At 39.9% G+C, this 14,746-nt stretch overlaps 1 protein-coding gene across 2 annotated transcripts in view; it reads right to left on the bottom strand.

The window, feature by feature from the left end:
- Positions 1-954, bottom strand: part of CNTNAP5 (contactin associated protein family member 5) — an 855,278-nt gene extending 854,324 nt beyond the window's left edge. For both annotated transcript variants that reach the window (XM_028101360.1, XM_028101361.1), the window contains exon 1: positions 520-954. In XM_028101360.1, the coding sequence (XP_027957161.1) occupies positions 520-601 (82 nt within the window). In that variant the 5' untranslated portion in view covers positions 602-954. The remainder of the gene's footprint in view (positions 1-519) is intronic.
- Positions 955-14,746: the final 13,792 nt, after the last annotated feature.

Genomic DNA, 14,746 nt, shown 5'->3' with positions numbered 1-14,746 from the left:
ATGCCTATTGGTTGCAAGATACCCCAACTGGAGCCTCCTGCCTAGGGGATAGCTGAAAGCCATGTCTAGTGAGGTACTGGGCATATTGCAAATCCCAGGCAGCCGCATTCAGAGACGAGCCACTGTCACCGAGTGCGGTGGCTGGGAGCATCTTTCTCTCCCTAGAAGCTCAGCCCTCAGTGCATACAATCTGAACCCGGGGCCCTTCTCCGGAAAAGCTGTGGCTGAGACCAGGCAGGCATAGAACGCGGACCCGGCATAAGGCTTAAGGAAGAGAACCTTCCCTTCTCCCCGAACTTTGCGATTCGGGGAGAAGGGCAGGAAATTCAGCGGGGCTGGCTCATCCTAGCTCTGCTAACTTTTGGGATGGTTTGAGTGATAGAACCACACCAATCAGCATTTGCCCCCTTCTCCTCTGCCCAGAGCAGACACAATTGAACATGCTTGGACAGTTGAGTGTCTCTCCCCAACGCTAGCGATTCCCACCTCGCCTACCCGCCCCCAGCTCCTGGTACTCACAATTTGTCGCTGTTAATCCTAAATGCCACAAGCCGGAGAACAGCAAAGTAAAAACGCTGGTCAGCCTCGGTACAGAATCCATTTCCCCCGAGTAAGCGGTCCCTCCCGATTGAATCCCAAATTCGCAGGCGCCAGCCGCGGCTTCTTCTTCTTTCTCTCTCTCTCTCTCCCTCTCTCCTCGGCACCGCCTGACCCCCTCCCACCCCCCGTAGGAGAGGCACTCGAGGCTTCACTCCATCCCGTGTCCAGACGCTCCACCGAAAGCGTAGCGGGCTCTGCCTCGGAGCTGCGGCTGAAGCTACGGTCCCCGCAACTGCCGCTTGCTGTACTCGCCCTCCTCGCCCGCCTCTTCCTCCTCTCCCCGCTCCTTAAAGGTACAAATTCAAACCCCACTGCAACACCAGGCTCCGAGCCGGGCGGACTGCCACTGCACCTCGGCCGCCGGCGCTGGACTCCGCACCCCGGCCGGCAGCTCCTTATAGGCGAGCTGGGCGCGCGGCGCCGCCCCCGGCCAGGCCCGCCCCGCGCTCTCCTATAAGAGCTGCCTGGGCGGGTCCTCGCCGCGCTCCGGCGCCCCGGCTCCAGGCCCTCGTGCGCTTCCACAGCCCGGGGGCCGGGGTCCCTCTCCCGTGGGCGCGTCTCGCTCCCCTCCCCTCTCCACCCCTCCTCTGCCTCCCGCCCTGCCTCAGCTCGGGGGACCGCGAAGAAGCACTGACATTTCCACCAGGTTTTTCAAGAACATCGCTGCCCGAGGGATGCTGAAAGGAGTTGGAAGACAGAACGCATCAGCAAGAGCGAATTTCCCATGGAAAGCTTGGCAACGAGCTAACGAGATGCCTTTTTTTTTTTTTTTTTTTTTGGAAAGGAGAGGGAAGACGAATTATTGAGTGATGCGCGATTTTTTCCACCGTGTTTGTTTCCTACTGTGGAAGGCTGACGGGTATTGATATTGGGATTTCTGATTTAGCTGTTTAACGTTACATCCGCGTCCCTGCTCTTCGACCCTGCGCCTCGCTCCAGTCGTTCGCACTTTCAGGGCGACCACATCCACGCCTCCCTCCTCGCTACTGGCACGTAGCTTGGGGCGAGTACTGCAAGGTGTCCAGGGCTTTAGGTTCCCGAGAGAGGGAGAGACAAATTAGGTCTCTCAGTGATAAACGATGCGAGTCAGGGTGGGGGTCCTTGTTGGCTCCAAAGATTGGAGATCTGAGCCCGCCTCCCCCCTCCCCCTCCCATGGAAGGATTTAAATTTTAAAAGGGGGTAAAGAATAGTTCTGATTTCTTCCTAGAAGCTTCCAATTGGAAACTCTGGTTCTGTCTTTGGCTTCTAGTTTACATCTGGGGACTCTCCTGCTTTACCCTATCAATTTATTTTGTTTTTATTGGAAGCTGTCAGAGAGCTGTCAAACCTTAACAAAAGGAGGGACCATAATGATCTATCCTATGTGAAGCTTACAATCAAATTAGGGGTAGAGTCACTTCAGAGGAAGTTGATGTCTCCTCTTCTCCTCCCCCCACCCCCCTGCAGCATCAGCGCCCAGACAGACTTATTTCACACTATAGAGTCTTGACAACAACCTTTGGTCTTGATTGAGTTGGGTTTCATGCAGCTTCTGCATGAATCCTGAGGTTAACTTTGTGGTTTTGGTTAGAGCTGGACTCACTGCATTGGAATACTAAAAGGTAGTTGAATGACAATTGGTTTTGTAACACCATTATTTTATTAGAGAAAAAAAGAATTCTGAGGGGCCTTTCATCTGTAACTTACAATGACCCTCTTGTCTGTAAGCTTTTTTTTTAAGATTTTATTTATTTATTTATTTATTTGAGAGAGAAAGAAAGAGAGCACAGCAGGGAGTAAGTGGTGGGCAGAGGGGGAGAGGGGAAGAGGAAGTGAGGGAAGCAGACTCCCTGGTGAGCAGGAAGGTGGGGCTCAATTCCAAGGCCCAGGGATCATGACCTGAGCCAAAAGCAACCAACTAAGCCACCCCAGTGCACCTTGTCTATAAGCTTCTAACTGAAAATAATTATGTTAGCTACTAGATTCTTGGGCAACCAGAAGACTTCTCCAGCATACGCTTTACCTGTGGAAGAAGGGCCATCCCCAGGAGATGGTGAATCACAACAGATCAAAGCTTCCGATGATCCAAAAAGCTGCCCAGTTGGCAGGGATCTGAGTAAGGAGGGGCCTTGGTGTTCCAAGTCAAGCTGATCAGGCCTGTCTTTCCTTCTCCTGAGGACCCCAAACGGCTGCCACCCATCTGTGGCCTTTGAGCATTTCAGGTTTAAAAATACCTACGTGGCTAGTTTGATCATACTAGAGTCTAGAAAAAATACGCACCATTATCCAGCTTTGTATGTTCTTTAACATTTAGATATGTTTTAGAAGAAATAAAATAGTACAAATATAATTTAAGTTGCTTTTGCCTTCTTGCCTGATCCCATTTATCTCCTACCATACCTAGAAGCAAACACTTTCTTTTTCATTCTTATACATCATGTTTTTATACATTTACCACACATATTTACATCCCTAAACAATATATGGTATCACTTTGGTTGTCTTTAATTAATATATAAATGGTATCGTACTGTTTCATTTTACACCTGCACTTTACTCAACATTATAGTTTTTGAATTTATGCATTTAGATACATGTAGTGCTAATTCTTTATTTTAACTGCTGTATTATATTTCATTTTATAAATATGCCACAATTTATTCATTAATTCTACTGCTTATGAATCTACAGATGATGTCCAGTTTTTTGTTTGTTTGTTTTTTCCTTTTCCTTTCTTTCTTTTTAGGGGGGCAGAGCTGAGGGAAAGAGAGAATCTTAAGCAGGCCTCATTCCCAGTATTGGAGCCCTATGTGGGGCTGGAGCTCAAGACCCTGAGATCATGACCTGAACCAAAATCAAGAGTCAAAGGCCAAACTGACTGAGGCACCAGACAACTCTCCAGAGTCTTTTTTTTTTTCCCCTCAACATTAACTATACACTCTTGCACCTGTCCCTTAGCATTTCTCAAATATGTACTTAGGAGTAGAATTTCCGGATCATAAGGAATGCTTATCTTCAGCTTTAGTGGGTCTCTCCAGTTGCTCTATAAAATGATGTTAGCAATTCACACCCTTCCCCCATTAGCAGTGTGTGAGATTTCCTTTAGCTCCATAACTTTGCCAAAACTTTAAGACCTCTCTTTTTACAAATGGGAAAATGATTCCCAGGGAATACAAGTCTTTGTTCGCTGAGTTTAATGCTCCACGACATCATCCCACCTTTTGCACCAATCCAAAAATATTTAGATAAATAAAATATTTGTTTTAATTATGGAAGATATGGGATTCATTTCCTGTCACAACGACCTAAAATTGAATCTATCTATGTCAATAAAATGTGCTCAAAATATATATTAAAAGACAATCAGGGAAATTGTTACACGAAGCTCCCAAACTGTGAATAATCTTCTAGATATTAGTAAGTATTGGAACTCTGCATTTAGATGCCCATATGCAAACCTAGTGTATACTATATAAATTGCACCTAATTTAAAGCCCTATTTACAGTTGTAGCTTTTTTCTCTCTCTCTCAAATACACCTGTTCTCAGAGCAACTTTGAGCCTTAAACAGCAGACATTTGTCTAAGATTTGTTAACATTTCAGTAAGAATACTGCAGCTCTGAATGGAGTGAGGGGTAAACAGCTGTTCCTCTTAGACAATAGTGTAAACAATGCCATCTTCTGGGGGCATTTTGCCAACAAGTTTTTATTAGCTGTAGAATATTAATCACTGTTAAGACTCTTCTCAGCCAGATTGATATTTACCTTTTGAAATTCTTTTGTAAACCTTTTAGTCTGATAAATCCACCTTTCAAATGCTGGAGTAGAAGCTGAATAATTGCCCCATTTCCCCCATGTTACTTTATATAGAAGAAGAACTCATACTTGAAGAGTGCCTTGCTTTGAAGAAGCTTAAAAATTATGGATAGATAGAGCAGATTGATTGCTAACAGGAAATGGGGGGAAACGGATAATTGAAATCCTCAAATGCCTGCATTTTAGAATGATAAATCTGAACATCTTCTCAAGACAAACTTTTGTCCAAAATCTTAAAAAACGAATGAAGTGGACAGGATGTGATGTTCATGTCCCTTTGATTTTCCCTCGGGCCCTTCTATTTCTTTCCCTTTAATAGAGGAGAAAGGAAAGAATCATTCATCTGCTGGAATCTTAGCCTTGGAATATTCAACAAGTGGTTTACCTCATTGGTTTTGTAATCCTTCTATGAGGTATGTAGCAAGAATGTTTGGTCATCTCCATTTTACAGATGCGATCCTAAAAGGAGACAGATATTGACACATTAACTATCATACAGGATTAATGGCCCCAACCCATATGGCACTTTAAAATGAAAACTCTTCATCTTTTTTCCTTTATCGTTAGAGAGCTAATAAGTCAAATTCACTGTGACATGTGGGTACCTGTAACATATGGGAGAAGAGTCGGCATTGGTCACAATAGGTTACACTGTTGTGAGTATCAGTATTTTTAGATTATTTCAACTTCACATATTTATGGTTTGTTGTAAAGATGGAAGGATGATTTCTGCTGCCATTCATATCTTTAAAATAGAGTTTTTTAAAAGTATTGATGTGGCAGAAAGTTAATTTAATATTTTTCCTTTCACCCTTACTTCTTTAAAAAAATGTTTTCTTTCTTTTTCTCTCTTTTTTTTTTTAATTTTTTTCCTTTTTGGAGCATTGGGGCCAGTAACATGCTACACTTGTAGGATGTAGGAAATAGGAAATCTGTTCCTGCTCTCATGGAGCTAGAAATGATCTGGGAAAGTATGATGTAAACACATTAAAAAGTTAAGGTAACGATACAAGTTAGCATGTGATTAAGCGCCAAATGGCTCAGATAATAAGTGCAATAGGAGTTTTTAAGTTGACAAAGATTGCTTACTCTGGGAAAGAAAACTTGCAGTTGGCATAATGAAGTGGTTGTCTCTTTGGGGGTAAAGGGATTTGAGTCACCCTGGGCCATGAAGATTGTTATTCAAGTGCCTATGTTATGTACCAATGCATGTTTCTCAGCTGGTAATATTTCTTGCTGTTTACACATATTACTCTTTCTTCCTTCTATGGATTACTTCATCCTAAATGGCTAATTTTTGCTCACCATCCCACTCCAAATTCAGCTACCACAACTCCCTTGAAGTCTTTAGTGATTACTGTGCAATATTTCTGTTCACATATGTTTTCCTAACTCTGAGTAGTTTCACAGGAGTAATTTATCAATGAATGTTCAATTCTGAGTCTTCAGCATACATCTAGGTTTTCAAAAAAAAATCTGATGAATGAATAATATTAGCTACAAAAAGGCCTTGTCAGCTTTTTAAAAGGCTACATCTACCCCCTACCCTCACCCCTATTCACCCATTGTACCAGAATTCAGAGGTTCCTTTGAGGGCATTTACTCTTATTTACTTTGCAAATCAAGATGTCAATTACATGCAAAATCAACAAGAATGCAGTTTAGGTTAATACCTTTAAAGTTCATTTTTCCTAGATGTATATTTCCAAATACTTGGATTTATTTTTTGGGGGAGGAATTCACCCTCTAACGTATGTATGTAATTATATTTGTACAATCCCAGGCATGGCACATCCAGAAACACATGTCAAGAAAAAGATCTTTCTTCTTCACTTAGTTCTGGCTCTTTCTGAGGGGAGTCCTCCTTACCATCCCTGAGAAGTCATTTGTGGTATATATCATGTTTCAGGACAAACCTGTTTGGAGTTTAATGAAAAGTGTTCTGAGCTTAGAATCAGAAAACCTGAACATTTGGGCGCCTGGGTGGCTCAGTTGGTTAAGCGACTGCCTTCGGCTCAGGTCATGATCCTGGAGTCCCAGGATCGAGTCCCACATCGGGCTCCCTGCTCGGCGGGGAGTCTGCTTCTCCCTCTGACCCTCTTCCCTCTCGTGCTCTCTATCTCTCATTCTCTCTCAAATAAATAAAATCTTAAAAAAAAAAAAAGAAAGAAAACCTGAACATTAGCCTTGACTTTGCAGCTTACTAGGTACGAGAACTCGAGTAAATAATGTGATCTTTTGAGATTCAGCTTCCACATCTGTAAATTATGATAATTTCTGGCTTAGGTATTTTGGCATGGTGAATAGAATTATACATGTAAAAACATTTTTATTATATAGGCACAAGTTATACATAGCATGCCTTAGTCCAAAGAAGACCATTTATTCAGTCTCTAACCACTGGATTTCTCATGCATTTTATCTGCCAGTTCATCTCTGGAGTAAAAATACATGTGAGTATCTAAAAACTTTACCCATTCTATGGGAAATATACATAATTCATTGCTTAAAGGCATCACAATAATTCAATCAACCACCATTAATTTACTGAGCAACGTTAATGTGCCTAGACATGTATCATTCCTTTTGATTAAATAGGTGCCATAGAAAGAGTTGGCCTGGTCCTGTCTTCAAGGTTCTTACACTTCTCTCAATTTCTAGATAGGGAGATAATGTATGCAAACATAAGTAAGGGATGCTTATAGGAGAGAAACCACTAAATCTATAGTTTTCAAGCCCACTGAAGTGACAGACATCATTGGTTTCTTGACCAACAACCATTTGCAACTTCTTCCTTGATGGCAAAACAGACTATCCAAGGAATCACGATTTGACTAAGCCTTTACAAGTACATTTCACTTTGAGAGTGATCATCTGGTACTTGCCTTGTGACCCACTTCTGACCAATAACATACAATGGGAAGGAGAGCTTTTCTTCTCAGAAGAGGGAGAGGAGCACGAATAAAAATCCTGTTGTCCCTGCAGCTTTCCCCACTGCATTGTCAATATCTCATGAGGGCATAAGGTTTGTAACTCTAGTAGCAGCTTGGGAATATGACGGGATGGCCCGGACAATGACATGGCCAAAAACAGACATGTCATGGGTATTGATGACAATATTGAGTTGCTTCTACTCTGGAACAATAAATGTCCGTATTGTTCAAGCCACTGCTAGTTAGGTTCTCTAGAGGAAAACAGGACATGTATTAAATATTAACCTGCAGTAGGCATTGTGACTTTGTTTTCTCTTTTTAGAATTCATGGCAAAATTCTGAAGGAAATATCATTAGCTACATTTGGCAGATGAGGATACTGAGGGTCGTGAAATTTAAGTAACATTGTCCAAAACACAAAGCTAGTGCACTGAAATGCAGAGGTTCTGGTTCCAGAGTTTAGGTGTAGCATGTCCTCACTAGTACCACCAATGCTTAGAAATGAAATACATCTATTAATCGTGTGTGTGTGTGTGTGTGTGTGTGTGTGTGGCATATGTGGCATATTTATTTTTTAATAAAGATAAAAACAATTAAGATATGCCATTTAACTTGCTCATATGATCTCCAGTATGACCAACAATTTGATTTCTACTATAAAAAAAAAAATTCTTTGGGTTACGACTGCCCTGCTTCTGTCTCTCAGGGAATAGCTGTCTCTAAAGCCAACTTGCTCTTACTAACTTGGTTAAAGAAAATTAATGAAGAGCAGCGGTAATCTCTTCAGTTCCAGGTACTCCCCTGATCTTTAAGTAAGTCAGGCTGACATCTGAACATAAGACCTGTGGTAAGCACTACTATGAAAATTCTTCTACAAAATTTTAACATTTCCTAAAGGTATATTTTTCAGGAAATAGATTTATTTGGAAGGAGAAAGGGCTGATTTCAAAAGATTATTTTATTATGTAACCTAATCCTTAGCATTTATGTCCTTTTGTCCCTTTTGCATTTAAATCAGCATAGAAAATACGGTCGAAAACATCTATAATTTGCTTTTTATTGGTATTTCTAATAAGGTGGAATGAATGTTAGCCTAGAGCCAGCAGGGGGTGTGTCGACTAGTGGGAAGAAAAAAACCCAGAGCAGATTTGAAGCAGCAGCTTGGGAAATTTTGTAGGTTGCTGGATTATTGTTCATTTGGGGGAGGGTGGAGAGAGGATGCTAAAGAGGGTAATGGAATAAAACCAAATCTATTGATGACTTTAAATTTTTCCTCCGATTTTTCTCTGACATTATGTCCACTAAGAAATCATGCATGACCAAGAATAATAAAAGTTATGATCAAACATATTGAATAAAATCCATTATCTTAATTATTTTTATCTTTATTAAAAATTAAATATGCCACCTCTCACTTTCAATGAAAAACTTAGAGTTTTTTTTTTTAAGATTTTATTTATTTATTTGAGAGAGAGAGAGAATGAGAGATAGAAAGCATGAGAGGGAAGAGGGTCAGAGGGAGAAGCAGACTCCCCGCTGAGCAGGAAGCCCGATGCGGGACTCGATCCCGGGACTTCAGGATCATGACCTGAGCCGAAGGCCGTCACTTAACCAACTGAGCCACCCAGGCGCCCCAAAACTTAGAGTTTTTAATCACTCAAACCTGTAGAATTTAGAAAAAAATATCTTCAATGTTGCATATATGTGTAGTGATATAGACATTTTGACTCTGTATTTTTTTCTATATTTTTCTGTATAGCCTCATTTTTACTTTAGGTATAAAGTGTCAGATAGTGTCAATCACTATCTACTAAGTGTCTTCTCTGTTCTAGCCTTGTTTTAGAAACGGCACATACTAGCTTAATTAAGGATAATCTGCGATTTTGAGGAAATTGTGGCATAGTTATGAAGATAAATGCCTTCAAATTGCAGGGAACTTTGCTATATGGTAAATACAATTTTTCCTTTGTTTCAGCATAAAAGAAACTCTCTTTAAAGGTCAAAATAATATGTACATATGACTTAAGACATTTTCCATTCAAAATTGTTAAAATAGGGATGTTTGCATTAAGAGTCAGTTATGTGAATTCATTTAAGTGGAATGTGTCTTGGTTTAAATCACATGACATCTGTATTTGGGATCCAATTATAAATCTACCGATGTATAATTAGATGATGGGGTTACATAGATAGTAACTGTTCAAAAGCATTATACATTTTAAGAAAGATGATTGGTATATAAACAAAAAAAATGATAGAGACAAGGGTTGGGGAAACCTTAGGCCATAGTTCAGAACTGGCCTGTTGTTTGTGTTTGAACAGTACACAAGCTATGAATTTTTTTTATACATTTTCTAATGGCTGAAAAGAATCAAACAAAGAGTAGTGTATCACGACACTTTCAAATTACATGAAATGCAAATTTCAGTGTCTACAAAGTTTTAGCCTATAAATAAATTTCAGAGTCTACAAATAATTTCTTCTTCTTTCCTTCCTTCCTTCCTTCCTTCCTCCCTCCCTCCCTCCCTCCCTTCCATTCTTTCTTTCTTTTTTTCTTTTTCTTTCTTTCTTTCTTTCTTTCTTTCTTTCTTTCTTTCTTTCTTTCTCTTCCTTCCTTCCTTCCTTCCTTCTTTCTCTCTCTCTTTTCTTTTTTTTTAATACAACCTAGATAATTTGTTTACATGTTATCTAAGGCTGCCTTTGCATTATGATTGCAGAGCTGAGAAGTTTCCATGGAAATTATATGATCTGCAAAGTCTAAATTATTTATTAGATGACTCTTTACTGACCCCTGATAGAGTCTACTAGGTGCAACACAGGAGCAGAATACAAGGTACAGAAGTACTATATAATGGAGGATGTAATATAGTTTATTCATTCAGATATTTTTTTTTCTTTTTTATCAAGACCCTTTGATGTATCAGATACTGTGGGATAAGCTGACTAGCAAAATAATCACTCGAGTCTTAGAAAATCTAGGCAGGATATGTAGATTTATTGATGGTAATTAGATTGGGTTAAAAACATTTCTGTTGGGGAGAGGCAAGATGGTGGAGGAGTAGCTGACCTAAATTTCATCTGGTCCCAGGAATTCACCTAGATAGTTATCAAACCATTCAGAACACCTATAAACTCAACAGGAGATTGAAGAAAAGAATAGCAGCAACTCTCTGAACAGAAAAGCGACCACTTTCTGGAAGGTAGGATGTATGGAGAAGTGAATCCAAGGCGATATTTAGGAAGATAGACCGCGGGGTGAGGGAGCCTCCATCAGCCAGCTACCAGCAAGTGATAAAGCAGCAGAGCACAAAACCGGAACTTTTAGAAGTCTGCCCCACTGAGGGATGTCACTCCAGTGGCTAGGTGGGGAGTGGAACCCTTGCTAGGGCAGTGTGGTCTCATGACCCTCGGGGTCACAGAAAGACCAGGGGTGCCTGAGTGTGGCAGAGCTCCCAGGGATTGGAGCAGGGAAGCCGGCTGCAGAGACAGAGCCGAGGAGCAGGCTCTCAGCTTGGGGTTGCCATAAACTGTGATCTGCAGCACAGTTGGGCCACTGCTCCTGCAGCAGGGACCCAACAAGCAGCAGATCCGGAGAGACTCCCCTTCCTCCCCTGGGAGGAGCAGTGCTGGAGCGCACCACAGAGATCTGCTGGGTTTGGAGACTCCACATGGGGTCGTGTGCCAAAGATAGAAATGCTCGGTCACAGGCTGGGTGAGCATGGAGTGCGGCCTGAGAACAGGGAGACAGGAGTGATTGACTGCTTTTCTCTGAGGGCTTACTGAGGAGTGGGGCCCTAAGTTCTCGACTCCTCGAGGACCAGAGATTGAGAGGCCATCAATTTCACTCTGGTCCTCCAAAGCTGTAAAGAAAGCTCTCATGGAACAAAAGCTACCGAGAGCAAACCCAAGCAGATTACTTAGCCTGGCCCCTGACAATGGTGGTGTAATTCCGCCTCAGGCAAAGACATTTGAGAATCACTGCAAAAGGCCTCTCCCTCAGAAGATCAGCAAGAACATCCAGCCAAGACCAAGTTAACTGATCAGTGAGAATGGCAAAACCCTGGTGTTACATAGGATTCATGGCTTTTTCCCATGATGCTTTAGTCTTTCAAAGTTAATTTTTTAAATTGTCTTTATTTTTTCTTTTTCTATTCTTTAGTTGAATTTTTCTTCTTTCCTTTTTCAACTAGCATCTTATCAATTCCTTTTTTATAATCCTTGTAATTTTTCATTTTTACAGTCATATTCTATATATACATAAGTTTTTCTTTCTTTAAAATTTTAAAATCAGTTTCTTCTAACAGAACAAATTATACCCTAAATCTAGTGTATGACTTTGTCCTAGTCTCCTGCCTGATCACATTCATCCTCCTATTTTTTTCATTTTTTCAACCAACTTCTTATCTTATCAATTCTTTTTTTAAAGTCTTTTTTAATTTTCATCTTTACAGTCATATTCCATCCCTTCATTGCATTAACCCTTATTTTGTATATATATAAGTTTTTCTTTCTTTAAAATTTTGTGAGACAAATTCTTCTAACAGACCAAAATACACCCAAAATCTAGTGTGTGGCTATGTTCTATTCACCAGTCTGATCATATTTTTATTTCCCCCTTTCTATTCCCCCTTGTTTAGGTCTCTTCTGATTTGTTTAGTGTATATTTTTGGGGGGCTGTTGTTACCCTTTTAGCACTTTTTTAGCATTTTTTTCTCTCATTCATTTATTCTCCTCTGGACAAAATGACAAGACAGAAAACCTCATCTAAAAAAAAAAAGAAAGAAAGAAAAAGAGGAAGTACCAACTGCCAGGGACCAAATTAATGCAGACATTAGTAAGATGTCAGAACTCGAGTTCAGAATGACAATTATAAACATCCTAGTTGGGCTTCATAAAAGCATAGAAGATAGTAGAGAATCTCCTTCTGGAGAAATGAAAGAACTAAAATCTAACCAAGTCAAAATCAAAAAGGCTATTAATGAGGTGCAAACAAAATAGAAGCTCTAACTGTTAAGATAAAGGAGACAGAAGAGAGAATTAGTGATATAGAAGAACAAATGATGGCAAATACAGAAGCTGAGAAAAAGAGATAAACAACTACTGGATCATGAGGAGAGAATCAGAGAGATAAGTGATACAATAAAGCAAAACAACATTAGGATAATTGGGATTCCAGAAGAAGAAGAAAGAGAGAGGGGGCAGAAGGTATATTGGAGAAAATTATAGTAGAGAACATCCCTAATTTGGGGAAGGAAACAAGCATCAAGATCCAGGCGGCACAGAGAACCCCTCTCAAAATCAATAAAAATAGGTCAAAACACTGACATCTAATAGTAAAACTCATAAGTCTCAGAGACAAAGAGAAAATCCTGAGAGCAGCAAGGGACCAGAGATCTAAAACCTACAATGGTAGAAATATTAGGTTGGCAGCAGACATATCCACAGAGAACTGGCAGGCCAGAAAGGACAGGCATGATATATTCAGAGCACTAAATGAGAAAAATATGCAGCCAAGAATACTATATCCAGTTAGGCTGTCATTGAAAATAGAAGGAGAGATAAAAAACTTCCAAGATAAACAAAAACTAAAAGAATTTACAAACACCAAACCAGCCCTACAGGAAATATTGAAAGGGGTCCTCTAAGCAAAAAGACAGCCTAAAAGTAACATAGACCAGAAAAGAATAGAGACAATATACAGAAACCGTCACCTTACAGGCAATACAATGGTATTAAATTCATATCTTTCCATAGTTAACTGAAATGTAAATGGGCTAAATGCCCCAATCAAAAGACACAGGGTATCAGATTGGATGAAAAAACAAGACCCACTGATATGCTGTCTCCAAGAGACTCATTTTAGACCCAAAGACACTTCCAGATTTAAAGTGAGGGGGTGGAAAAGAATTTACCATGTTAATGGACATCAAAAGAAAACTGGGGTGCCAATTCTTATATCAGACAAATCAGATTTTAAATCAAAGACTATAATAAGAGATGATGAAGGACACTACAACAATATCTAACAATTTTAAATATCTATGCCTCTAACATGGGAACAGCCGAATATATAAGGTAATTAATAACAAAATCATAGAAACACATCATACATAGAAACACAATAATACAATAAGAGTAAGGGACTTTAACACCCCTCCTCACTGAAATGGACAGATCATCCAATCAAGAAAAAGATGAACAAGGAAATAAAGGTTTTAATGACACACTGGACAATATGGACTTAACAGATATATTCATAACATTCCATCCCAAAGCAACAGAATACACATTCTTCAGGAGTGCACATGGAACATTCTCCAGAATAGGTCACATCCTGGGTCACAAATCAGGTCTCAACCAGTACCAAAAGATTGGAATCATTCCCTGTATATTTGCAGACCACAATGCTTTGAAACTAGAACTCAATCACAAGAGGAATGTTGGATAGAACTCAAATATATGGAGGCTAAAGAGCATCTTACTAAAGAATGAATGGGTAAACCAGGAAATTAAAGAAGAATTAAAAAAAATTCATAGAAACAAATGAAAATGAAAACACAACTGTTCAAAATCTTTGGGAAAGCAGCAAAGGTCGTCCTAAGAGAGAAGTATATAGTAATACAAGCCTTTCTCAAGAAACAAGAAAGATCTCAAATACACAAACTAACCCTACACTTAAGGAGTTGGAGAAAGAATAGCAAATAAAGCCTAAACCCAACAGGAGAAAGGAAATAATAAAGATCAGAGCAGAAATCAGTGAAATAGAAACCTGAAGAACAGTAGAACAGATCAATAAAACTAGGAGCTGGTTCTTTGAAGGAATTAACAAGATTGATAAACCACTGGCCAGACTTATCAAAAGGAAAAGAGAAATGACCCAAATAAATAAAACCATGAATGAAAGAGGAGAGATCACAACCAACACCAAAGAAATAAAACAATTATAAGGATATATTATGAGCAACACCAGTAAATTAGATAACCTGGAAGAAATGGATGCATTCCTAGAGATGTATCAACTCCCAAAACTGAACCAGGAAGAAATAGAAAACCTGAACAGACCTATAACCACTAAGGAAATTGAAGCAGTCATCAAAAATCTCCCAACAAACAAGGGCCCAGGGCCATATGGCTTCCCAGGGGAATTCTACCAAACATTTAAAGAAGAATTAAGACCTATTCTTCTGAAACTGTTCCGAAAAATAGAAATGAAAGGGAAACTTCAAAACTCATTTTATGAGGCCACCATTACCTTGATCCCCAAACCAGACAAAAACCCCATCAAAAAGGAGAACTACAGACCAATATCCCTGACGAACATGGATGAAAAAATTCTCACCACAATACTAGCCAATAGGATCCAACAGTGCACTAAAAGGATTATTCACCACGACGAAGTGGGATTTATTCCTGAGCT

Source organism: Eumetopias jubatus, unplaced genomic scaffold (genome assembly GCF_037043125.1).
Source record: "Eumetopias jubatus isolate StellerSeaLion01/CBP00866 unplaced genomic scaffold, mEumJub1_p1.0 scaffold_3, whole genome shotgun sequence".
Taxonomy (NCBI): domain Eukaryota; kingdom Metazoa; phylum Chordata; class Mammalia; order Carnivora; family Otariidae; genus Eumetopias; species Eumetopias jubatus.
This window is presented reverse-complemented; position numbering and strand designations above follow the sequence as displayed.